The 25,905-nt window shown below is 45.7% G+C and overlaps 1 protein-coding gene across 1 annotated transcript in view; it reads left to right on the top strand.

Annotated features, from left to right (window-relative positions):
- The first annotated feature begins 737 nt into the window (after positions 1 to 737).
- LOC141228647 (RNA exonuclease 1 homolog) overlaps positions 738 to 25,905 on the top strand; it is a 195,430-nt gene continuing 170,262 nt past the window's right edge. The window contains exon 1 of the mRNA XM_073667344.1: positions 738 to 890. Within this exon, the coding sequence (XP_073523445.1) occupies positions 749 to 890 (142 nt within the window). The 5' untranslated portion in view covers positions 738 to 748. The remainder of the gene's footprint in view (positions 891 to 25,905) is intronic.

Below are 25,905 nucleotides of genomic sequence, written 5' to 3'. Positions count from 1 at the left end.
AGAATATACATATAGTGCGGCATTAACCCTCGTGGGTTAATAGAATATACATATACTGTGGCATTAACCCTCGTGGGTTAATAGACCATACATATACTGTGGAATTAACCCTCGTGGATTAATAGACCATACATATACTGTGGAATTAACCCTCGTGGGTTAATAGAATATACTTATATTGTGGAATTAACCCTCGTGGGTTAATAGAATATACTTATACTGTGGAATTAACCCTCGTGGGTTAATAGAATATACATATACTGTGGAATTAACCCTCGTGGGTTAATAGAATATACATATACTGTGGAATTAACCCTCGTGGGTTAATAGAATATACATATACTGTGGAAATAACCCTTGTGGATTAATAGAATATACATATACTGTGGAAATAACCCTTGTGGATTAATAGAATATACATATACTGTGGAAATAACCCTTGTGGATTAATAGAATATACATATACTGTGGAATTAACGCTTGTGGGTTAATAAAATCTGTCAGTGCACTGCTGGCAATTTATATGGGAAATCTAGGTTATAGTGTATGGCTATTGAAACTGCCTCGCATAGCAACGTCCTGGTAACCGTACCTGACTCCCATCGTTCTCTGGAGCGCTGGAGGAATTCTGAAGCAGCTGATTGGATGACTGCTGATGACGTAGCCCTTAGAGACACTGCCGATGGCATGCGATTGGTTCAGCAGCAGAGCGGGAATTTCCTACCCCGTGTGATCGTTTGGCTGAGCCATGCTGCGTCACGCAGGTTTTTTCCGGCTCCTGAGTTGCCCGTTTACCTCAGAGGGAGGAAGCTGTTCCCGGCCGCATTGCCAGTTCCGCCATGTGGCTCCGGGGACAAGTTGGAAGCAGAAGGGCGACGGTGATAATACCTGTACGTTGTGCGACACAGCTGGTGGCCTCGGAGTGGCGGTGTCTGCTGGAAAACGGAGCAGTTGTATGGCGTCCTTACCCAGCCCTGCACTGGCTGCTCCGTGGCCATTCCACTGAGGCGTATGAGCTGCAGCCTTCATACTGTGGTCTCATTAGTTGTGCTGGCTTTGTGGTCTTACTTGCACTTTGCCGACTTCTCTACCTGTAGGGCAGTGTTCACACTGTGGTGTGGGTATACTGTATGGGTTGTGGCTACTACAGCCAAAGGTTCGCATTCAGTAGCTGAGACAGCAGTTCTCTATTGATGTAAAAACCTGGCTGTAATGGCGCGGCAATACTGATTACATTGATACCTTTGATGAAGAAATCCGCTTTGTGGGCTTGATTGTGAACTGGGTCTTCTCCCTGTCCAAGACTCGTCCGCCTCTCCGCCTGCCTTTGGTCTGTGAATGATCTGCCACCTCTGAAATCTTTAAAAGTAAATAAAAAGAGGAACGCAAATGGTGTTACCAGCTTTAGTAAGAAAACAGACAGAGACTTGCTCACCTTCTTGAGTTGTGAAATGCATAACACATGTGGTAGGTGTAATGGAGGGCTGCAGGCAGCACTGAATCCACAGAGGGATACACAACGGAAAGCTGGAGAGGATAGGAATGGTGCCAATTAAATCTACGCTCCTCCACATATGGATAAGGAATCCAAGGTTCAATTAAAGTCCAACTTTAATTTAAGGCTAAAAAAACTGCGTTTTGTGAATGTCCTGTCCACCTCCTCAGGTATATAGCCAATCTTGGCTATATACCTGAGGAAGTGGACAGGATGTCCACGAAATGTGTTGTTTTTCAGCCTTAAATAAAATATGAACTTTAGTTGAACCTTGGATTCCTTATCCATATGTGGAGGAGCGCAAATTTAATTGGCACTATTCCTATTCTCTCTGAAATCTCAGCAGTGACATGTCATTCACAGACCAGAAGCAGGGGGAGGGGCAGGGAATCAGACAGGGAGGAAAAGCTCCAGTACACAGTCCAGGCCCTGTGCACCAAAATTGAATTGGCATAAAACGTCAGATGGATTCACCCCTGAGCATATTTTCAGCTTCATGACCGGGCCAAATTTTACAATTCTGACCACTGTCACTTTGAGTTAATAACTCTGGGATGATCACAACTGATTCTGAGGTTTGTTTTGTGACATATTGTACTTCATAATAGTGGTTAAATTTCGTCGATATCACTTGCGTTCATTTGTGGAAAAAAAATGGAAATTTGGTAAATTTTCAAACTGCATTTTTTATGCTTTTAAATCAGTTATGTCACACAAAATAGTTAAAGCTCACCTGTCAGCAGAATTGTGCTCAGTAAACCACACAAATTCTGGTGGGTGACATTACACTGAGTAAAATGACACCTTTTGTTGATGAAATCTGTCCAGTGGTTCTTTTATAATCTTTATTTTCATTTCTGCCATAATGATATGCTCGTGCTTTGGGGAGGGACTGTAACTGGGTGCTCTCATTATGTATTCCAATCTCTGCCTTCTGGCAGGTCACTGTTCTTTCAATGACCTGCCTACTATTTAAAATGCTGCCTGTGTAATTTCTGTGCCAAATGTTTACTTTACATGCACCAAAATGGTCCCCACCGCATGCTCAGTAGCATCTTTCGGTTGCCGAGAGATGCTACTGCATGGGTGCCATTTTGCTGGAGGAAAAATAATTTGCCTGCAGCAATATGGCACCGCGATTGCGCAGTAGCAGCTCTCGTCAACCAAGAAATGCTACTGCGTGGGCGGCGGGGACCATATTGCTGCAGGCAAATTCCTTTATCTTCTAGCAACATGGCCCCGTGCGTGCACAGTAGCATCTATCTTTTGCCGATAGATGCTACTGCACAAGCGGCGCCATGTTGCTGGAGGAAAAATAAATTTGCCTGCAGCAATATGGCCCCCGCGCTTGCACAGTAGCATTTCTCGGTTGCCGAGACAAATTTATTTTTCCTCCAGCAACATGGCGCCGGCGCGTGTTGAGTAGCATCTCAGCAACCGAAAGATGCTACTGCCATTTTAGTTAATTTCACATTTGGCACAGAAATTACAAAGGCAGCATTTAAAATAGTAGGCAGGTAACAGAAAGCACAGTGACCTGTCAGAAGTTAGAGATATGATTACATAAGCAGAACACCAGATAAAGCCCCTCCCCAAAGGTCCGCCCCAAAGCACGAGCATATCATTATGGCACAAATGAAAATAAAGATTCTATAAAAAAAAAACACTGGACGGATTTCATCAACAAAAGTATAATTTTACTCAGTGTAACGCTGCCCGCCTGGCAGTGCCTGCTCTTTATTAAATAACAATTTCCCACATGTCTACTTCACTTCAGTACAATTTTGGAAACATACATTTTTTATTTTTTATTTTTTTTTTGAAAGGAAGTTACAAAAGTTAAGAGTTGACCAGCGACTTCTCATTTTTCCAAGAAGGCTTACAAAACCATTTTTTAGGGACCACATCACATTTGAAGTGACTTTGAGGGGCATTTCTGACAGAAAAAACCCACTCAAGGTGCTCAAAACCACATTCAAGAACTTTATTAACTCTTCAGCTGCTTCACAGGAATTTTTGGAATGTGGAAGAAAACGATGAACATTTAACTTTTTTTTCACACAAATTTTACTTTAGACCCAAATTTTGCATTTTCACAAGGGTAGCAGGAGAAATTGCCCATAAAATGTTGTTGTGCATTTTCTCCTGAGTATGCCGATGCCCAATATTTGAAGTAAAACTACTGTTTTGTCGCACATCAGGGCTTGGGAGGGAGCGCAATTTGACTTTTTGAATGTAAAATTTGCTGGAATAATTAGTGTTGTGTTTGCGAAGCCCCTGATGTGCCTAAACAGTGGAACCCCCCCCCCCCACAAGTAACACTATTTTGGAAACTAGACCCCTCAGGGAACTTATCTAGATGTGTGGTGAGCACCTTGAACCCCCAAGTGCTTCACAGAAGTTTATAACGTAGAGCTGTGGAAAAAAAAAAAAAAATCCAATTTCCAGTACGTCCCCATGATAGCACCATAGGAGGAGCAATCCCATATCCTCGGTGGGGACAGGAAGCACAAGAGGTTATAAGCCCTCCCACCCCCAACCTCCTCAGTGTTTTTCCTGTCCCTACACAGGACAGGGAGTGCTGGTGCAGGGAGCTCTGGTGCAAAGTTAAGATGTACCTCACAGGGACCTCGGGGGGGGGGGGGGGGCAGCGGCTCTCTCCTTCTCACCGCCAAACTGGTCCTGGGCTGATACTCCCTGTCGGGAGTCCCTCAGTCCTCCGGTGTGCTGGAGCCTCCGGGTGCCGCTTCCCCATCTCTGGGGCTCTGGGCGGGTCCAGCTTCTCCCGGCTTCAGGACCCCCTGCCATTGAAACCGGAAGTTCGGAGATGACTACTTCTGGTCGGCGGTCGCGTGGAAAATTCAAAATGCGCTTCGACCAGATGCCAGGGAGCAGGAGAAAATTACAGGACGACCAGGTAAGGTATAAGAAGGGGGGCTGGGGAGCATCAAAGGCAGGCTTGCAGCTTTGGCACCCCTGGCAGTACAATGGCAGATATGTCACACCCTGATACATGACTGTGGGGCGATCAGGGAGGGTAAGTGTACCATTACCTGTTATATGGTTAATTGAACTTGCTCTTACCAGGCCCTCCATATTTTTTATAGGATATCTGTGCAGTTACCAACTCCTTCTGAGAAAAAGAAATATGCAGGGAAAAAGGCCACAGTAAAATCCAAGAGGTGTCTGGATTATAACATCAGACTTCCTGACTCGTATACAAAGCGTCTATGTGCTGAACGTAGAGCCTCCATTCTAAAGGAGGAGCACGAGGCTTTATTAAATGAGATGTGTAGTATAATCAAAGAAGTTCAGGCTTCTATTACATCTCTGCAGCCCCCAGGATCAGGAGTCCAAGATGTCCAAGGACCCAAAAGACCCAGAGAAGATATAGCACCATCTTCTGAGGGTGAAATCGACCTATCTGGTGACTCTGACAACAGTGAGACCAATAGTCCACCTCAGGGCGGGGAGTGAAAAAAATATGTTCCACTCAGATGGTATGGATATTCTTCTATGAGCCGTCCGAAACATGATGCAGGTAGAGGAAACTGAGAAGAGCAGTAACATTCAGGATGAGATGTTTGGTGGTCTTAGAACCCAGAGATCCATGGTTTTCCCTGTTAATGCTCATGTGAATGACATGATACTGGAGGAATGGGAGGATGCGTAAGAAGAGACTCTATTCCACGAGACTTCCGCGCCCTATTATCTTTTGACCCAGAGGACACCAATGTGTGGGACACTATTCCTAAGATTGGCGTCCCAGTGGCCAAGGTGGTCAAGAAATCCTCTATCCCCTTTGAAGATTCATCAGGACTTAAAGATCTTATGGATCGGAAGGCGGATGGACTTTTGAAAAAAGCCTGGGAAGTTTCTGTGGCAATTAAGTCTGTCGCTGCTACATCTATTGCCAGATCCATGAGAGTCTGGCTAGAAGAGCTAGATAGTCACCTACGGGATGGCACCCCGAGGGAATCTCTCCTTCAATCATTGCCCCTATTAAAAATGGCAACGAATTTTATGGCTGACGCTTCTTCAGAATCGGTCAGATTTGCGGCCATAAATAATGCCCTTTCCAACTCGGCCCGTAGAGCTGTTTGGTTAAAGACATGGTCTGGGGATAGAGCTCCTAAGAACAAACTGTGCTCCATTACATTTTCAGGGCTCAGAGTATTCGGACCAGTATTAGATGACATTCTAGAAAAGGCGTCCAATAAAAAGAAGGGCTTCCCTGAGGAGAAAAGGAGCAGCCCTTTCGCAAACCTTTCCCCTCGTGTAAATATAACACTCAGAAAAAAGGGGTGTCCACGAGCTGGAGTTTTAATAAGGGGGACAATAGTTTTCTCAAAATCCCCCTCAAAGATTTTGCCTGACTGAGGGTTCCCCTACCTCTTTCCCGTCTACGGGCAGACATAGAGAAGCTGCTACAACAGAGGGTTATTGTGCCAGTTCCAGAACACGACCAACATCGGGGCCATTACTCCTCTGTTTTCAATAAAGAAACCTTCAGGGGAGTTCCGTACAATTATCAACCTGAAACCCTTAAACTGATGGGTCTGCTACAAAAAATTCTGCATGGAATCAGTAAGATCAGCCATTCCTCTAATGGATGCAGATGCGGTAATGTGCACCCTGGACCTCAGGGATGCATACTACCACCTGCCAATACATTCCTCAAGTCAGCAATATCTGAGGTTTGCACTACCATCAGGCTGTCAGATTCTACACTACCAGTTCCGATGTCTTCCCTTCGGCCTGCTATCTGCTCCCAGAATCTTTACGAAGATCATGGCAGAGGTGGTGGCCTATATCCGACTCAGGGATTTTGCCATCATTCCGTACTTGGACGACTTCCTGTTAGTGGCAGGATCCCCTCTAGGTATGAATCAACATCTGGAATTTGTCCTACAGACATTAACAAGCCTGGGTTTGATTGTGAACAAAAAAAATCCAATCTTGTCCCAAGTACTTCACACATCTTCCTGGGAGTCTGTCTCGACTCCCAAATGCAAATGTCTTCTCTCCCGGAAGACAAGAAGCTCTCAATTCCACAAAGGATTCGTTCTTTTGCAAGAGAGAAGAAACCTTCAATCCGAAAGGCAATGAGTATTTTGATAATCTTGATGTCATGCATCACCTGCGTCAGATGGAGCCAGTTCCATTCTAGACCTCTACAGAAATGCATCTTGGAAGTGACACAGACATCAGAATTACCTAGACAGGAAGATGTCTTTGTCCAGAGATGCCCATGAGTCTCTACACTACACTGGTGACTCGACCACAAGAATCTACAGATGGGAGTGCAATGGATTCTGGAACCTTGTCTTTTAGTGACCACGGATGCAAGTCTCTCAGGATGGGGAGCTCGAGTGGGAGATTCTTATTTCCAAGGAACATGGTCCTCAGAGATTCAGACCCGATCATCGAATTTTCGGGAACTACAGGTGATCTGTGAAGCCCTACAGAGAAGCCAGGCGGTCTTGAGAGACAGACAGACATGTGAAAATCTTGTCTGACAACATCACGGCAGTCTTTCATCAGACATCAGGGCGGACAAAGACATCCACTTCTCCAGTCCCTGGCCAACAGGATATTCTTGGGTATAGAGAAGATGGTGAACTCCATTTCAGCAGTTCACCTTCGGGGATCCAACAATCAGGAGGCAGACTACCTCAGCAGGCGTCAGATGAAGGCTTCAGAATGGGAACTGAACGAAGAGGTGTTCCAACAACTAACTCGCAGATGGGGTCAGCAGCACCTAGACCTTTTTGCATCCAGAACGAATGCGAAGATGACATCTTTCTTCTCGCTCGACCCAGGAGATCATCCTCTTGGAGTGGATGCTCTCACAATATTGAGGAGAGGGCCTAATATATGCCTTCCCACCTGCTCCTCTAGTTCCGAGAATGCTGCGGAAAATTCAGGAAGATTGGGCGACAGTCATAGCAATTGTCCCGTTCTGGCCAAGGAGGAGTTGGTTCTCCCTTCTACGTCATCTAGTGTTGGAAGACCCAATCATTTTACCATTACAGGAAGATCTTCTGACGCAAGGTCCACTGTTGCATCAGAATCTTCAACAACTCCAGCTCTCAGCTTGGCTTCTGAAGGGGAGATCCTGAAAAACAAGGGCTTATCCGCCAGTGATCCAGACTATGCAGGCCAGTAGAAAACCTGTAACCCAAGGCATATATAAAGTCTGGAAGACCTTTTGTCATTTTCACAGGACAGTAGACACTTCTCAGCCAGACATCCCTGCGATCCTTGATTTCTTGCAGGTGGGATTTGACGTAGGTCTTAGACCGAGTACCTTGAAGGTGCAGATTGCGGCACTAGGTGCTTTCTTCGACAGATCATTGACCTCGCATCCCTGAATAATCAGGTTTGTCAAGGCAATCCAGAGACTTGGGCCTATCCAGAGAATTTCTTCCCCTCCCTGGGATCTGAATCTTGTCCTGAAAGTCCTTTGCAAACCTGTCTTCGGCCCAGTCAATGAGTTAGAAATAAAGAACTTGACTCTGAAAACAGTCTTCTTGATGGCAATGACCACGGCTAAACTGTTGGGTGAAATCCAGGCTCTCTGTTGTCGAGCCATGTATGCAGATTTGGGTTGATTGCATCATTCTCAAGCTGGATCCACGTTTCTCCCCGAAGGTGGTGTCATCGATGACCATAAACCAAGAAGTGGTTCTTCCATCATTCTGCAAAAACCCTAGGAATCGGAGGGAGGAAGAGTTCCAACATCTCTATGTCCGCAGAGCAGTGTTGGCCTATTTGGAAGCTACTCTGAACTGGAGATTAGACTCTAATCTTTTATACAGTTCGGGGGAAAAAATAGAGGTAGGAAGGCTTCAAAACCATCCTTAGCTAGATGGGTCACATCCATGATTAATCTAGCGTATCTTTCAGAAGGACAGCCTCCCCCTGAAATTATCATAGCCCATTCTACAAGGGCAGTTTCCACCTCAGGGGCTACCATTGAACAGATATGTCCTACTACCCTCACCAATGGCACCCTGCTTTTGGTGGGCTCCCAAATAGGAGGTAAAGACATACTTAGGAAACTAACCTAGAGCAGTGGGTCTGGGGTCAGGTGATCTTTGTCCTAACCTGGATTCTTCAAGACGTCTGAGGGTTCAGCAATGGTCAATGCAGCCGATTTGTATTCCTTCAGTTGGGGCTGAAGTCCCCTAAGCTGACATGCTGCAAAGATGCAGAGACCCCCTTTTTATAGGTCACAATTGTCCTTGCAGCCATCATTCACAGGTCAAGGATCAGGGATAAAGGTGGAAAAGAGCTCATGACTCATTGTTTGTGCATTTAATCAACTTGCATAGTTTGTCCTCCATTGCTCTGCAAATCAAGAACTCTCTTGGCTGGTTATAATACGTAATCACCATATTATCAAACAGTTTTGCTCCATTACCCTATCTTTGCAGACCATGCGATCCAGTACATCTTAACTCAAGTGTCAACATTCAGGATATTCAAACAATTGATTAACACAGTCTATCAAAGAACACAGGTTAAAAAAAAATCAACATAAAAATAAAGGTATATTGCTCTTGGCCATCAAAGTGTGTCTGGCATAATTTTAAGAAAATCTGTGTTGTCACATCCATATTTTGAGAGCTATAATTTTTCCATATTTCGGCCGACAGTCATGTGAGGTCTTGTTTTTTTTAGCGGGATGAGTTTGTTTTTATTGGCACCATTTTCGGGCACGTGACATTTTTTGATCGCTTTCCATTCTGATTTTTGGGAGGCAGAATGAACAAAAACCAGCAATTCAGGAATTATTTTTTTTATGCCGTTCCAGGTGTGTTAAAATTGAGAATACATTTTTATTCTTATGGTTAGTACGATTACAGCGATACCACATTTATATAATTTATTTACTTTATTTTATTTTTTCTCTCCCCCTTTCACCCATGACAGCACACATTGAGAGAGGGATCTGCCCCACCAAGGACAGGGAAACAGTCTGAAATAAAAGGGCGGTACCACTCTCCCGTTTCAGTTGGTTTCCTGTCCTTGATAGGAACCTGTCTGATTCGACTGAGAAGAAAAGATGGCATTCAAACCTACCCGGCCCTGTCCCGGTTGCACAAGAACAGGCTCCGGCCTACAGGGACTGGAGGCGCCGTCCGCAGCTCTCTAGATCCTGCAGGTGTAAGCGGTGAGGAGGGCTCCGGCTCCCCGCAGACTGCTGCGCCACCATACCCTGCCTTCTTTCTGGAGTCCAAGCTGGGTGCGGGCACAGAGCAGCGTACTTCCGGGTGTGACACTGCCCCCTGTCGTCATGGTGCAGGGAATGCTGGGAGAGGCGTGCCGGATGACTTCGGGGGCGCGGCCCCGGATCCAATATGGCAGCGCCCTATAGCGCTCGCCAACCGGTAAATGAAGCCTTGGCTGGCGGGTGCAAGGATGGGGGAGGGGCACATGACCTAGAGAAGGACCTAGATGGCACCAGCCCCTATTTAAGGAGGAGCAGGACAGGTCAGCGCTGCTCATGCTCCAGCCATACAGTCTTGGTAACTATGGCAGACCAGGAGCAGCAGCAGCTGACACCTCCACCTCGGCAGCAACAGCGGAAGAAGCAGGCTGACTCCCCTCAAACAGTCACTCAAGCAACCGTAGCAGCAGCCGTAGAGGCAAAGCCTCGGACAACTGTGCCATCCAGAAGGAATTAATCTCTCATCCCGCCACAGCCTTCAAATCTGGTACCCTTCTGTGACTTCAGGGGTGAGTGATCTTCGTGAATGTCACCATGTATTAATAGGTTTTCTATTATGTGCTTGAACCCCCTAGGAGCCTAAGAAAAGTAATGCCAAAAAGAAACATAGGATGTGTGCTTTATGCCAAATACCCCTACCTGTACATAGGCTGAAAGAACTTTGTTCAGGCTGTATTGATAGGACAATTGCTGAGAGTACAAATTCCCCAAGGTTGATGGCGCTGTAGCCCGGTCCTCTAAAATATCTCTACCCTTGGAAGATTCAGGCGTCCTTAGAGATGCTCTAGATAAAAAGGCAGACTCCTTCCTGCGTCAGACATGGGAAGCAGCAGCGGGAGGCCTTAAGCCAGCAGTGGCAGGCACCTGTGTAGCCCGATCACTTATGGTCTGGTTACAACAATTGGAAGACCAGCTTAAAGACAAAAAAAATTCCCAGAGATAAAATCCTGTCCCTAATGCAGGCAGCATCGGCCTTCCTCTGATACTTCGGTGGACTTGGTAAAGCTGTCAGTCAGGTCAGCGAACCTGTCAAATGCAGCCAGGTGGGCCCTGTGGCTCAAGGGTTGCACAGGAGACTTGCAGTCAAAACATAAGCTATGCTCTTTCCCATGTGACTGCAAGTTCCTATTTGGCCTGAAACTGGAGGATATTTTGGAAAAGGCAGGCGACCGGAAAAGAGTTTTCAGGAGATGGAAAAAGGTCTTATTTTCAGAGGAAGAAGGTATTTAACCGGGGTCGCCTTCCAGGAGACAGCAAGAGATGGGATTCCAGAACTAAGGAGTGAAGTTATATGTCTGGAGGACCCTCCTCCACGGCTAAGAAATCCTCCCAATGATGCTAGAGTCAGACGTTCAAAATGGAATCTGTGAACTCTGCAGTAAAACTCCTTCACCACAACTACTTTTTTGGCGGTAGTCGACCTAAAGGATGCTTATTACCACGCCCAGACTACTAAAAATACCTAAAATTAGCCTTGTTCATACAAGGGGAACGAAGACCTTTCAATTCACTGCCCTACCATTCGGTCTCTCAATAGCTCTGAGCGTATTCACAAAGCTCATAGCAGAGATGACAGCCTTCCTACGGATCAGGAACGTGGGGATCCCTACCTAGACGATTTTCTTGTAGTAGGAAAATCACTGTTCCACTCAACTGTTAGAGGTCACGGCAGTTTTACAGAGGCTGGGCTGGCTGACAAATTCTTAAAAATTGAGACGAACTCCCTCGAAGACGCATCTTTCTGGGCCTAACCCTAAATTCTCCTCTCCAAGCCTGTTTTCTTCCAGAGGACAAAGTATCCAAGATAAATAATTTAGCCTCAAAAGCCATCAGATCTCCTGCGATGTCCCTACTAGGATCCATGACATCCTGTCTCCCAGCAGTCAGATGGTCCCACGGTCATATGAGGCTTCTTCAATGGGAAGTCCTGTCAGCACAGAGATCCTTCAACGGACGTTTAGAAGGAAGATTAGTTCTTTCCTTAGAAATTGTGGACAGACAGGGGAAATTTGACCTCAGGCATTCAGTGGTCCAGACCGGTCGATTAATATAATTACAACCGATGCGAGCATTTCTGCCAGATGACCTCCCCAACCAGATCACTCAGTTCAGGGGCAATGGGCAAACCATGAAAGGGGGGCGTCATCAAACCTAAAGGAACTTTGGGCGGTGGAAAGCCCTGATAGGCTTCCTCCCCCACATTCAGGGTCACCATGTTCAGGTCAGGTCAGACAATTAAACAGTGGCATACATATATCGCCAAAAAAATCTCGCTCCCTGATGGTAGTGGCGAACAGGATCCTGCAGCTAGCAGAGCGGCATCTCCCATCCCTCAGTGCTCTATACATAAGGGGGTAGAGAACACAAAAGCAGACTTTGAGTCACCATACGTTAAAACAAGGTGAGTGGGCCCTGAACCCGGTAGTCTTTCAGCAGATTGTCCAGGTGTAGGGTTTACCAGAGATGGATCTATTCGCCCGCAGAACCAACAAGAAGGTGGAGAAATTCTGTTCATTAGACCCAAGAGAATCCTTGCACGGTAGACGCCCTCCATATTCCATGGAAATTCAGGAAGGCCTATGCATTTCCCCCAATAGTGATGATTCTGGCAGTCATGAGGAAGATATGAGAAGATCAGGCGAGAATAATTCTGATTGCCCCCTTCTGGCCAAAAAGACCTTGGTTTTCCCTGCTCCGACTAATGTCTATATCAGATCCCTGGATCCTGCCGGGAAGGCCAGAGCTTCAGTCGGGCCAGTATTCCACGCGCAAGCCAAAGGATTCTGTCTTGTGGCATGGAATTTGAGAGGGCGTTACTGAGTAATAAAGGGTTTTCCCCGGGCGTAGTTTCTACTCTACTGCGTATTAGAAACCCATAACTAAAATTTACCGTAGACTTTTGGGAAAACTCCTGGATTTTGTAAGAACCCTGTTGTCAGATAAACCTCCAATTAAGGATGTTTTGGAGTTCCTACAAAGCGAATATGACTTGAGGTTGGACACGGGAACACTCAAAGTTCAGGTGTCTGCTCTAGGGGCATTGTATAATTAATTGTAATCTAGCAGGGAACAGATGGGTTTCTAGGTTCATTAAATCCTGTGCTATATCCAGACCGGTTCAGACTCCCAGAATTCCTCTCTGAGACCTAAATTTGGTTCTAAACGCTCACTGATAACCTGCAGGGGTTCAAATAGGTCATCTCTCCAAAAATCCTCACTCTTAAAACTATTCTCTTGGTGTCCTTAACATCAGCCCGTAGGGTGAGGAACCTACAGGCCCTTTTCAGTTAATCCAATGTATACCCAAATTTATGATGACTGGATTGTCCTACGTCCAGACCCAGCATACCTCCCTGAAATATTGCCCAGATTCCACTGTAATCATTTTGCAGTAATCCAAAAAGCCTGGGGGATTCTAGGTTTCATAATCTGGATGTTAGGAGGTCCTTGTTACAGTACATAGACATGACCAGTCAGTGGAGGAAGGATCATTCCTTATTACTAGCCTTCCAAGAGAATAGGAAAGGTCACATAGTATCAAAATGTACTATTGCCAGGTGGCTTAGGGAGGCAATTAGTTTACCCTACATATCTACGGGAGTTCCGGCTCCAGACAGTATAAAGGCTCAGTTCACCAGAGCCGTGGCAACCTCCTGGACAGAGAGAGTGGATGTTTCAATTGACCAAATATGTAAAGCTGCTACTTGGTCTCCACCATCCACCTTTTATAAGCACTAGAGGTTGGATCTGTCCTCCTCTGTTGACCTTACGTTTAGGAGAATGGTGCTTCAGACCGTGGTCCCTCCCTAGGGTGCTCATATATTCTCCAAAATTCTCTCAAGGTGTGCTGTCATGGGTGAGGGGAAAACACCAAGGTTACTTACCGGTAGCCTGTTGACGGCACCCGTTTCTCACCCTTTGGGTGTGCACTAGTTTGGTGCTTGTGTGTGATGTAGATGTTGGTTATTTGTCTAACATTTTATGGAGGTCCTCTTTGTGCTCTGTAATAAACTGAAGCGGGAGAGAGGTACCGCCTTTTTTAATTTCAGACTGTTTCCTGTCCTTGGTGGAGCGGATCCCTCTCAAGGTGTGCTGTCATGGGTTCTGGAAAAACTGCCTACCGATAAGTAACCTTAGTGTTTTTTATGTTTTGGCGCTTTTACACGATAAAAACTATTTTATAGAAAAAAAAATATTTTTGCATCACTTCTAGCTTTCAGAATAAACTTTTTTTTCTTTTTTTTCCCACTGATGGAGCTGTATTGCAGCTTGGTTTTTGCAGGACAAGATAACTTTTTCCGAGATACCATTTTTATTTACATGTCGCGTTTTATTCCACTTTTTTGTTTGGCGGCTTCATGATAAACCATTTTTTTGCCTCGTTTTGTTTTTTTACAGTGTTCCCTGAGGGAGTTAACTAGTGGGACAGTTTTATAGGTTAAGTCGTTCCGGGCGTGGCGATACCAAATGTTTTACTTTTTTTTTTTTTTTTTTTTTTTCTTCATAAAAATATATTTTCATGGGTACAATATATTTATTGAGATCACTTAAGAACACTTAAACTGAATATAACTCCAAGTAAATCAAACTTCTGTGAAATCAAACTGTCCACTTAAGAAGCAACACTGATTGACAATCAATTTCACATGCTGTTGTGCAAATGGAATAGACATTAGATGGAAATTATTGGCAATTATCAAGACACCCTCAATAAAGGAGTGGCTCTGCAGGTGAGGACCACAGACCACATCTCAGTACCAATGCTTTCTGGCTGATGTTTTGGTCACTTTTGAATGTTGGTTGTGCTTTCTCTCGTGGTAGCATGAGATGGACTCTACAACCCACAGAAGTTGCTCAGATAGTGCAGCTCATCCAGGATGGCACATCAATGCAAGCTGTGGCAAGAAGGTTTGCTGTGTCTGTCAGCGTAGTGTCCAGAGGCTGGAGGCACTACCAGGAGGCAGACCAGTACACCAGGAGACGTGGAGGGGTCTGTAGGAGTGCAACAACCCAGCAGCAGGACCGCTACCTCCACCTTTGTGCAAGGAGGAGCACTGCCAGAGCCCTGCAAAATGACCTCCAGCAGGCCACAAATGTGCATGTGTCTGCACAAATGGTTAGAAACCGACTACATGAGGGTGGTATGAGGGCCCGACGTCCACAGATGGGGGTTGTGATCACAGCCCAACACCATGCAGGATGCCTGGCATTTGCCACAGAACACCAGGATTGGCAAAGTCTCCACTGGTGCCCTGTGCTCTTCACAGATGAAAACAGGTTCACACTGAGCACATGTGACAGACGTGACAGAGTCTGGAGACGCCGTGGAGAGCGATCTGCTGCCTGCAACATCCTTCAGCATGACCGGTTTGGCAGTGGGTCAGTAATGGTGTGGGGTGGCATTTCTTTGGAGGGCCTCACAGCCCTCCATGTGCTCGCCAGAGGTAGCCTGACTGCCATTAGGTACCAAGATGAGATCCTCAGACCCCTTGTGAGACCATATGCTGGTGCGGTTGGCCCTGGGTTCCTCCTAATCCAGGAAATTGGCAGACCTCATGTGGCTGGAGTGTCAGCTGTTCCTGTAAGATGAAGGCATTGAAGTTATGGACTGGCCCGCCCGTTCCCCAGACCTGAATCCGATTGAGCACATCTGGGACATCATGTCTCGCTCCATCCACCAACGTCACGTTGCACCACAGGAGTTGGCGGATGCTTTAGTCCAGGTCAGGGAGGAGATCCCACAGGACACCATCCGCAACCTCATCAGGAGCATACCCAGGCATTGCAAGGAGGTCATACTGGTACGTGGAGGCCACACACAATACTAAGCCTCATTTTGACTTGTTTTAAGGACATTGCATCAAAGTTGGATCAGCCTGTAGTGTGTTTTTCCACTTTAATTTTGGGGGTGACTCCAAATTTAGGCCTCCATTGGTTAATAAATTTGATTTCCATTGATGATTTTTGTGTGATTTTGTTGTCAGCACATTCAGCTTTGTACAGAACAAAGTATTCAATGAGAATATTTCATTCATTCAGATCTAGGATGTGTTATTTGAGTGTTCTCTTTGTTTTTGAGCAGCATGCTATTCCATCTGGTTGGCGTTTAGTTGGACCATGATTTATTTTTCAACAGGACAATGACCCCAAACACACCTCCAGGCTATGTAAGGGCTATTTGACCAAGAAGGAGAGTGATGGGGTGCTACTCCAGATGACCTGGCATCCAGAGTCACCAGACCTGAACCCAATTGAGATGGTTTGGGGTGAGCTGGACCGCAGAGTGAAGACAAAAGGGCCAACAAGTGTTAAGCATCTCTGGGAACTCCTTCAAGATTGTTGGAAGACCATTTCCGGTGACTACCTCTTGAAGCTCATCAAGAGAATGCCAAGAGTGTGCAAAGCAGTCATCAAAGCTAAAGGTGGCTACTCTGAAGAACCTAGAATATAAGACATATTTTCAGTTGTTTCACACTTTTTTGTTAAGTATATGATTCCACATGTGATAATTCATAGTTTTGATGCCTCCAGTGTGAATGTGCAATTTTCATAGTCATGAAAATACAGAAAAATCTTTAAATGAGAAGGTGTGTCCAAACTTTTGGTCTGTAGTCTGTGTGTGTGTGGATAGATATAGCAAATGTCTAGAAGGGGGTTAAAGAACGTGGCTTTCTTCACCAAAGGTATGAATGTAATCAATATTACAGCCATGTTTTTACATTCCAAAATCGTGATGACTGGTAACCCCTTCATGATATTAGAAATATAGATTTACGTCATGTCCCTGACTTTGATGCTGTTTCACACGCTGAGCCTGCATCTTTCCCCTCATATAACTGATAAATCAGTCATCATGTGCCATTAACCGCTATGGGTGGAGCAGTGCACTGCCTGCAGCTATTAACCAGTTACATCCTGCTGTCTAACTGGTAAATTTTTTTAAAAAATCTATAAATGTTTGGTATCTGCATACTCTTACTGACCTGAGGAATCATTGGTCAGTTTTGCCATAATAATCAACATGGTGAGTAAAATAAATTGTGGAATTGCACTTTTCCAGTACATTCTTCTAGACAGCACACTGTCCTTAGGTCAAGGACGTAGTCCTTCCTTGACCTATGATGGGACAGGATCACAAAAAGGCCCCTTCCACCTCAACCCTCCAGTGTTCAGTGTTTTTTCCTGTCCCTTGCAGGACAGATGCAGCAGAGGAATACGCATCAGCGCGAAGATTACCTGGGAGCTCAGGGGGATCAGAGGGGATCGATCTCTTCCCTTCCCTCTGTGAAGAGGCTCTGGGCTGTTTCCTCACTGGGCGGGGGTCCCTCAGCCAGGTCAGTAGAGCGGGAAGTGGCTCCTGGCTTTGCCGCTTCCTCGGTGGAGGGCTCTCGACATCAAGCTGCATATGCTCCAAGGTGGTCCAGGGCAGACACCTCTCTGGGCGGAGGTCCCTCAGCCGGCAGCCAGTCTGTGCAGCATTCCTGGTGTGACACTGCTTCCCTGCATTATAGTCTGACAATTGAGGTGTACTACTCATATAGGAGGTTTAGACTGAGTTCAGATTAATTACTCTCCTGATTGAGAGTCTAGTCTCTTGTCTAGCACCTTCAAACACTACTCTAGTCTGTGATTTGTAGTGCCTCATGGTACAATCATAGTACATCATTGTGACTCTGTGCCTTGGTATAACTGCATCAGTGTGCCTTATGATGTCTCATAGCACCTTAGGATGCCTTTGTGCCTCAGGTTGCCTCATTGTACTTTATATTGCCTCTGTACCTCGTAGTACCTCATTGTAGTTCATGGTGTCTCATTGTACTTCATAGTTCGCCTTGTGCCTGTGTCCTTGTGATTTTGGCCTTGTGCCTGTGGCTGTGTGCCTACGGCTTATGCCTTGGGACGCTGGCATCGTGTTTCGTACCTTGTGTCTCCAGCCTACCTTTTCACACTTTGTCTCTGGCCTCGATTCTGGTAGAATCTTTGTATTTCTGGATCCAGATCCAGCTTCCTTTGCCTCAATCTGTGCATCTGGGTTTAGCCAGAGGAATAACTATGCTCTGATTGGCCTAGTATTCTGTTTTGGAACAGGGATCTAAATTCATATACTGCCTTTAAGTACTAGGGGTTGTGGTTGAAGGGAGACATATGTCTATTGAGTTCATCCTATAACATGACCTACTACTGTTCCGGGAGTAGATAATCCTATGCGATAGCTGCTAATCATCTTGGGGAAAAGAATCCTTCCCGACTCCACATACGGAGATCGGTCTAGTTTCCTTTATCAGCCTCCTGTTAAAAATTCTAGTCTGTAATATATTTATTAAGGAGGGTATCTCGACCTTCTTTGTAATTTTGTTGTGAATCAACAGTACAGCATCATATGACAGAGGACCCCATATTCACTACTGTTAAAGATTCTTTATTGTAGGCGCCCTGACTTCTTTATCTACTGTAAGGCAGTGGGACTATGGGTTCTTAACAGTAAGAACCCCAGATAATCTCCCTCTGTGATGGGAAGAAACTTTCTTTCCTCTAGCTATAGAGTAGGATCCTGGTCACGGGTGCAGTCCAGGTGTACCAATATCACTGAGAAGATCTCATCTTGTTCCCTCATTTATTTTACACATGGTAGCGGGATTGCCTTTTTTATGGCTTTATTTTCTCCAGGTTGAGCCCAAGTTTGATAACTGGTCCTAAATATATTAAAATAAATAAAATTATATATGAAACAGACAAAAAATGTCTGGGCTAGTTACTTGTATAGAGGCAGTTTCTAAAGTATTCTCTCTTATGGGAAGGGGTTCTTACCAGTCCCTGGAGTTTTACCAAGGTCCTGGATTATAAGCCAGATGTGAATGTCAAATCAATTATTGATTTTCTTCATATACAGTACAGACCGAAAGTTTAGACACACCTTCTCATTTAAAGATTTTTCTTTATTTTCATGACTATGAAAATTGTACATTCACACTGAAGGCATCAAAACTATAAATTAACACATGTGGAGTTATATACTTAACAAAAAAAGTTTGAAACAACTGAAAATATGTCTTTTATTCTAGGTTCTTCAAAGTAGCCACCTTTTGCTTTGATGACTGCTTTGCACACTCTTGGCATTCTCTTGATGAGCTTCAAGAGGTAGTCGCCGGAAATGGTCTTCCAACAATCTTGAAGGAGTTCCCAGAGATGCTTAGCACTTGTTGGCCCTTTTGCCTTCACTCTGCGGTCCAGCTCACCCCAAACCATCTCGATTGGGTTCAGGTCTGGTGACTCTGGAGGCCAGCTCATCTGGTGTAGCACCCCATCACTCTCCTTCTTGGTCAAATATCCCTTACACAGCCTGGAGATGTGTTTGGGGTCATTGTCCTGTTGAAAATAAATGATGGTCCAACTAAACGCAAACTGGGTGGAATAGCATGCCGCTGCAAGATGCTGTGGTAGCCATGCTGGTTCAGTATGCCTTCAATTTTGAATAAATCCCCAACAGTGTCACCAGCAAAGCACCCCCACACCATCACACCTCCTCCTCCATGCTTCACGGTGGGAACCAGGCATGTAGAGTCCATCCGTTCACCTTTTCTGCGTCACACAAAGACACGGTGGTTGGAACCAAAGATCTCAAATTTGGACTCGTCAGACCAAAGCACAGATTTCCACTGATCTAATGTCCATTCCTTGTGTTCTTTAGCCCAAACAAGACACATTCAAAGTTTTCCCAATTTTTCGCACTGATTGACCTTCATTTCTTAAAGTAATGATGGCCACTCGTTTTTCTTTACTTGGCTGCTTTTTTCTTGCCATAATACAAATTCTAACAGTCTATTCAGTAGGACTATCAGCTGTGTATCCACCTGACTTCTGCACAACACAACTGATGGTCCCAACCCCATTTATAAGGCAAGAAATCCCACTTATTGAACCTGACAGGGCACACCTGTGAAGTGAAAACCATTTCTGGTGACTACCTCTTGAAGCTCATCAAGAGAATGCCAAGAGTGTGCAAAGCAGTCATCAAAGCAAAAGGTGGCTACTTTGAAGAACCTAGAATATAAGACATATTTTCAGTTGTTTCACACTTTTTTGTTAAGTATATAATTCCACATGTGTTAATTCATAGTATTGATGCCTTCAGTGTGAATGTACAATTTTCATAGTCATGAAATGTATGTATGTATGTATATGGCGCAACCAATGGTAAGGTCACTTATTTAGGCTACTTTGATTAATTTCAGAGCTCGCTCTCCGTGTTAACATCGGCGCCACGGGGGGGGGGGGGGGGGTGATCTACTCTTCCCTATTAGAGGTTCTGATGAGGAGACCAGCATTGTTAATGGCAGGGAATGTTACCTGGCATTCTATTTCCTCAGTTTCAATAATATCCAGCCCTTACTTGAGGCCTAGAGATCTAGAGTCAGAATAGTTGTCTGTGGGCTCCTGGATGTGTAATGTATAGGCATCCCAATTCTCTGCCCATTTCTCCGTATACTGTTATTGGTTTGATCTTCCTTCAATCCAGGGCCTCTGTCCTGCAGGACTCATCATACTATGGTAAGCTGGTCTGTAACCAAGGTTTAGTTGGAGCCCAGGAGGACCGGCGAAGGAACAGCCCTGTTATTAAGCACATGCATGTTTGTTTGTCTACAACAGTCCTCGTTGGGTTTGTGGCAGAGGCTGTCACCATACTTTTGCTGGGCAAAAAGGTGTTTAAGGTCTATTCTATGGCTACGGTGTTATAAGTATAATCTTTCTAACAATCGCATCGGTTCATTATTGGTGTTGGGGTACAACATGGGAGTCTCTCTCCCTCTATTTCTGCTGCATAATTTGTCACATTTATACTGAATGTTCACATTGTACATATATATCACACATTATGGTGGTTTATCTTTGCCGATCTCTTTACTTGTCTATATTTCTTCTGATCGTACAGATCTTTTCTATACCTGGCCTGGTTCCTGCTCAGGACCTTGGTCCTTTGAGGTTTCTGTACCCACCCTGGTGCTATTGATTTGGTATTTCTCCTAGTGCGCTCTCTTGAGGGATGTACTGGAAAAAGGGAATTAGGCTTACTGGTAATCCTGTTTCCAGGTAGTCCCTCAGGACAGCACCCTCAATTACCCCACTCCCTTATTTTTATCTTTTGGCTGGCGCGGGATCTGTCTTACCGCAGGTCGTTGGTTCGTCTGCCCGCCATGGCTCTGGGTTGAGCTGGAGCTGTTAGTGGTTCTTGCATATGAGTTTCTAGTGGCTCGTGTAGACCATTTGCACCCATCCTTCAGTGGTAATTGGTAAAAACACTGGAAGGTTGAGGTGGGAGGGGCCTTTTAACCTCTGTGATCCTGTCCTGTCATAGGTCAGGAAGGACTACCTCCTAGTGTGCTGTCCTGAGGGACTACCTGGAAACAGAATTACCAGTAGGTCTAATTCTTCTTTTTTTTTTTTTTTTCCCAATTTCACCACACTTTGAATTGTTTCTTTCCTATTTTCCAGTACACTATGTTACAATTAGTGATGAGTGAGCACTAAAATGCTCGGATACTCGTTGCTCGGGTCGAGCAAATTGGAATACTCGGGTGCTTTACCCAAGCAACGATTCCTTGGAATGCAAGCTCAAGTGTGCAGCCAAAACAGGCTGCAATACTATACTGCCAAATTTTTGACAGCTGCTTGCACTTGAAATGTGGCCTATTAAGCTCGTGGAGGCGGAAGCTTTTCACAACCTCATGCCGGCGGCGGCCGGGTGTCCATACTCTGTCCCCAGCCGCCACTATATTTCCCGGTATCGCCTCCACCTTCCACAAGCACAGGTCCCACAACATTACCCGTGCCCTCCCCAGTGCACTTACTGGGAAGGACCGCCTAACCACAAACACGTGGACAGGTGAATGTGGCCAGGGACGGTACGGAGCCAGTCCACAACTTTTTTTGCTGAGAGTTGTATTTAGCTCAGTGAAAGGACTGGCATAGAGGAAAACCCTATCTACCCTGCATGTCATTTCTCACAGGAAGTCCTGTAATGCAGCTTGTTGCAGAAGCAATGGCAGCCCGTCCAACATCAACTCGCCCTTGTCGGTGGTGCTTTGACACACACACACACACACACACACACACACACACACACACACACACACACACACACACACACACCTCTTTCTTTGCGCATTTAATTTCTTGAATACAGAGTTGAATAATGGCCTGATCTGTAATGCGGTTTGAGAAATAACATGCATAAGCATGGCCGATCCACATTAAAAAAAAGCAGCCATAGTGTCCGGGAACCTTCCCACACACTTTTCTTAGCCAGGACTGCTTCTCGGCAGGGTTGGACGGTCCCACCAGAAAATCTTCTGGTGTGCCTTGGCTTCTACCTCAGGAAAGTTCATGATAGCGCTAACTTTGCAGCTGCTATGGGGCTCTTGAGCGGGGGAGAAAGGTTAGCCCTCAGAATCAAATCCTCTGGTGGGCACAATGTTTTTCAATCTGAAACAGCTTCTCAGTGGGAGTTGTATTTCACCACAGCCATATTGTTTAGCTCGGTGAAAGGACTGGCATTGAAGGAAACCATATCTACCCCTCCTGTCATTTCTCCGTCACCAGGTTCCGCCCATTGTCACACATGACCATGCCTGGCTGTATGTTCAGCGGAGAGAGACACAGATCAGGCTGCTGTTACAGCTTTCAACAACTCTGCAGCGCTGGGCGGTTTGTCAATTAAGCATGTTAGCTTCAGCACAGCTTGTTGCCGCTTGGCCAAGGCAGTGCTGTCAGCTTGTGACTGATGTGGTCATTTCGGAGATGATGGAGGAGGAGGTGCAGGAGCTGAACAAGGAGGGCGACTAAGGGAATAAAGGGAATAGAGGGACTAGAATACCCAGAGAGGTTGTCAAAATTAGGCCTATTTACGTTGGAAAAGAGAAGGCTTAGGGGAGACCTCATAAACATGTATAAATACATCAGGGGGCAGTACAGAGATCTCTCCCATGACCTGTTTATACCAAGGATGGTGACAAAGACGAGGGGGCACACTATGCGTCTGGAGGAAAGGAGGTTCCTGCACCAGCATAGAAGGGGATTCTTTACGGTCAGAGCCGTGAGACTCTGGAACTCTCTGGGAGAGGAAATGGTGATCTCCAACTCACTTAATGAGTTCAAGAGAGGCCTGGACGCCTTTCTTGAGAACAATAAAATTACATCTTATGCTTAGTGATAGTTAATTAATCCAGGGATTTAATCTGACTGCCAGATTGGAGTGGGGAAGTGAATTTTTCCTCAATGATGTAAATTGGCCTATACCACATGGTTTTTTTTTGCCTTCCCCTGGATCAATGCTGCAGAATAGCTGCAGTGCACAAGAAATAGGCTGAACTGGATGGACGCTTGTCTTTTTTAGGCCTTATAAACTATGTAACTATGTAACTATGTAACTTAAATTGGTGACGCTGTTTTTTATACTAAAGAAAGATCCTATTGTTTTTTTTTTTTTTTTTTTTTTAGACAAATGCATTCACCGGGAAATGTCATTTTAACATTTTACAACCTTAGCTGGCAATGTGGTGTGTAACACATCATCAGACACTTCCTGTTTTATTTATGATGGAGGGACTCTGAAATTCATAAAGCCTATTTTTATAGGGACATCAGACTGCCCTTACTATTCTTTAAAAGGCCAGCCTTCGGCCCTAGCTATTGTTAGAGAGCCATCAGCCGGCTATGCTTTGTTGTTCCCATTATTAACAAGTGGGTCTCCTATACTGTTATTGCGTATCCAGTGACTGTAAGGGCTGCCAAAAATTTGGACGCAACCCAATACCCCTTTGAAGAGACATAGAGGAGGGTCTCGGTAAAAAAAAATGTTCCCATTATAAAGGAGCGGGTCTCCTATAGTGGTAATGCCCATGCTGTGACTGCAAGGGCTGCCAAAATTTGGGAAAAACACCAATAAGAATTTAAAGACACATAGAGCAGGGCCACAGTAACAAGGTACGACATGTTCTCATTAGAAAGGGGAGAGTCTCCCATAGTGTTGGCCTATGCTGTGAATGCAAGTGCTGCCAAAAATTTGGAGGCACTTCAATGCCCCATGGAAGAGACGTGGAGGAGGGCCTCATAGGAACATTTTTTTTATTAGAAAGGAGCGGGCCTCCTATACTTGTAATGCCCATGCACTAAGTGTATGGGCTGACAAACATTTACCCCTGGGGGGTATACATGAACATACTTTATAATAAAAAAAAATTCACTGCATCATAAACACCCTTTAAAAAAATGATGTGGGTGTTGCATCACAGACCACGGTCACCCTGGTGATGTGGTGGAGGATGAGAAGGAGGAGGACAAGAGCAAATAGCCAAAATCAGGAAGCGTATACCCATGTGTGGGTGTGAAAAGGTGCATGGGAATACACCTCAAAAAAAGACACTGGATTGGAGTTTTACGCTGCTATCATTCAGTAGTGTTGAGAAGTCTGGCCCAATCCAGCCCTTGTTCATTTTTATAAGAGTCAGCCTGTCAGCATTTTCAGTTGACAGGCAGATGCGCTTATCCGTTAAAAACCCGCTCTGATAAAACGCTGGCGGCAGGGCAGGCCAGGACCTCCAAAGCATAGAGAGCCAGTTCATTCCACGTATCCAGCTTGGATAGCCAATAATTATAAGGCACAGCAGAATCACGGAGGACGTTGGTACGGTCAGCAAGGTACTCCCTCAGCATCTTCCCAATCTTTGCACTCCTTGTGAGAGTACCCCGCGCCTCAGGGCCTGTGCGATGGGAGGGTCTGAGAAAACTCTCCCAGAACTTTGACAGTGTTGCCCTGCCTCTACTGGATTGAAGTGGTCTCTCTCGCCTGTATTCCTTGGTTGTCCAACGAACTGTGTCCTCTGCCGCCAGCGTTTTCAGATGGGATTTTTTTTTAATAGTTCCGCAACAAGGGCCTTCTGGTACAGCTCCATTTTTGTAGACCTGTCCTCCTCAGGAATAAGAGATGTAAAGTTCTCCTTGTAGCGTGGGTCTAGAAATGTCACCAACCAGTAATGGCTGTCACCCAAAATTTTGAGAACGCGAAGGTCATGGGAAAGGCAGCGTAACATAAACTCAGCCATGCGTGCCAGACTAACAGGCAAGACTTCCGTGTCCTCAACAAGAGGATGACTGACCATGCTCTCCTCCTCCTCCTCTGTCCTCTTGCCATCCACGCTGAACAGACGGTATGACAGCTGTGCAGGTAGTACCGTCTATAGTGCATGAAACTAGCTCCTGTCCGTCCTCTTCCTCATTGTCACCCAATCCACGTTGGGATGAGATGAGGCTTGGCTGTGTGTAATCACCCTGTATGGTTCCTTGCTCCATCTCATTGTGCTCCGCCTGCAATGCATCCTCTTTGATTGTGAGAAGAGAGCATTTCAGAAGACAGAGGAGCGGAATGGTGACGCTAATTATGGCGTCATCGCCGCTCACCATCTTGGTGGAGTCCTCAAAGTTTTGGAGGATGGTACATATGTCTGACATCCATGTCCACTCCTGAGGTCTTATGTGTGGAGTCTGAACTGAATACCGACGGCCTTGTTGATGTTGGTACTCAACAACTGCCCTCTTCTGCTCACAAATCCTTCCCCACATCTGCAGTGTAGAGTTCCAACGCATGGGGACATCACACACCAGTCTGTGAGCCGGAAGCTGCAAATGCTGCTGAAACACTGCAAGGGTGGCGGAAGCTGTAGCTGACTTTCTTAAATCAGCACACAAGCGGCGTACTTTGACAAGCAGATCCGGCAGCTCCGGGTAGGATTTGAGAAACCGCTGAGCCACGAGGTTAAGCACATGGGCCAGGCATAGTACGCATGTGAGCTCACCTCAGAGCCGCCACCAGGTTCCGGCCATTGTCACACACGACCATGCCTGGCTGTAGGTTCAGCGGTGTGAGCCACAGATCTGCCTGATCCTTCAGAGCTGTCCACAACTCTTCATCATTGTGCAGTTTTTCACCTAAGCATATTAGCTTCAGCACAGCCTGTTGCCGCTTGGCTGAGGCAGTGCTTCCAGCTTGTGACTGATGTGGTCATTTTGGAGGAGGAGGCTGAGGTGCAGGAGCTGTAGACCATGGGGGCAACCCTAATTGACCTAGGGCCTGCAATCCTTGGCGTCGGGAGGACGTGTTCCATCCCAAGGTCTGGGTCCC

Source organism: Phyllobates terribilis, unplaced genomic scaffold (assembly GCF_046119375.1).
Source record: "Phyllobates terribilis strain yellow unplaced genomic scaffold, ASM4611937v1 Scaffold_1__5_contigs__length_1240528914, whole genome shotgun sequence".
Lineage (NCBI taxonomy): Eukaryota > Metazoa > Chordata > Amphibia > Anura > Dendrobatidae > Phyllobates > Phyllobates terribilis.
The sequence above is the reverse complement of the archived record's forward strand: the minus strand, read 5'-3'. Positions and strand labels throughout refer to the sequence as shown.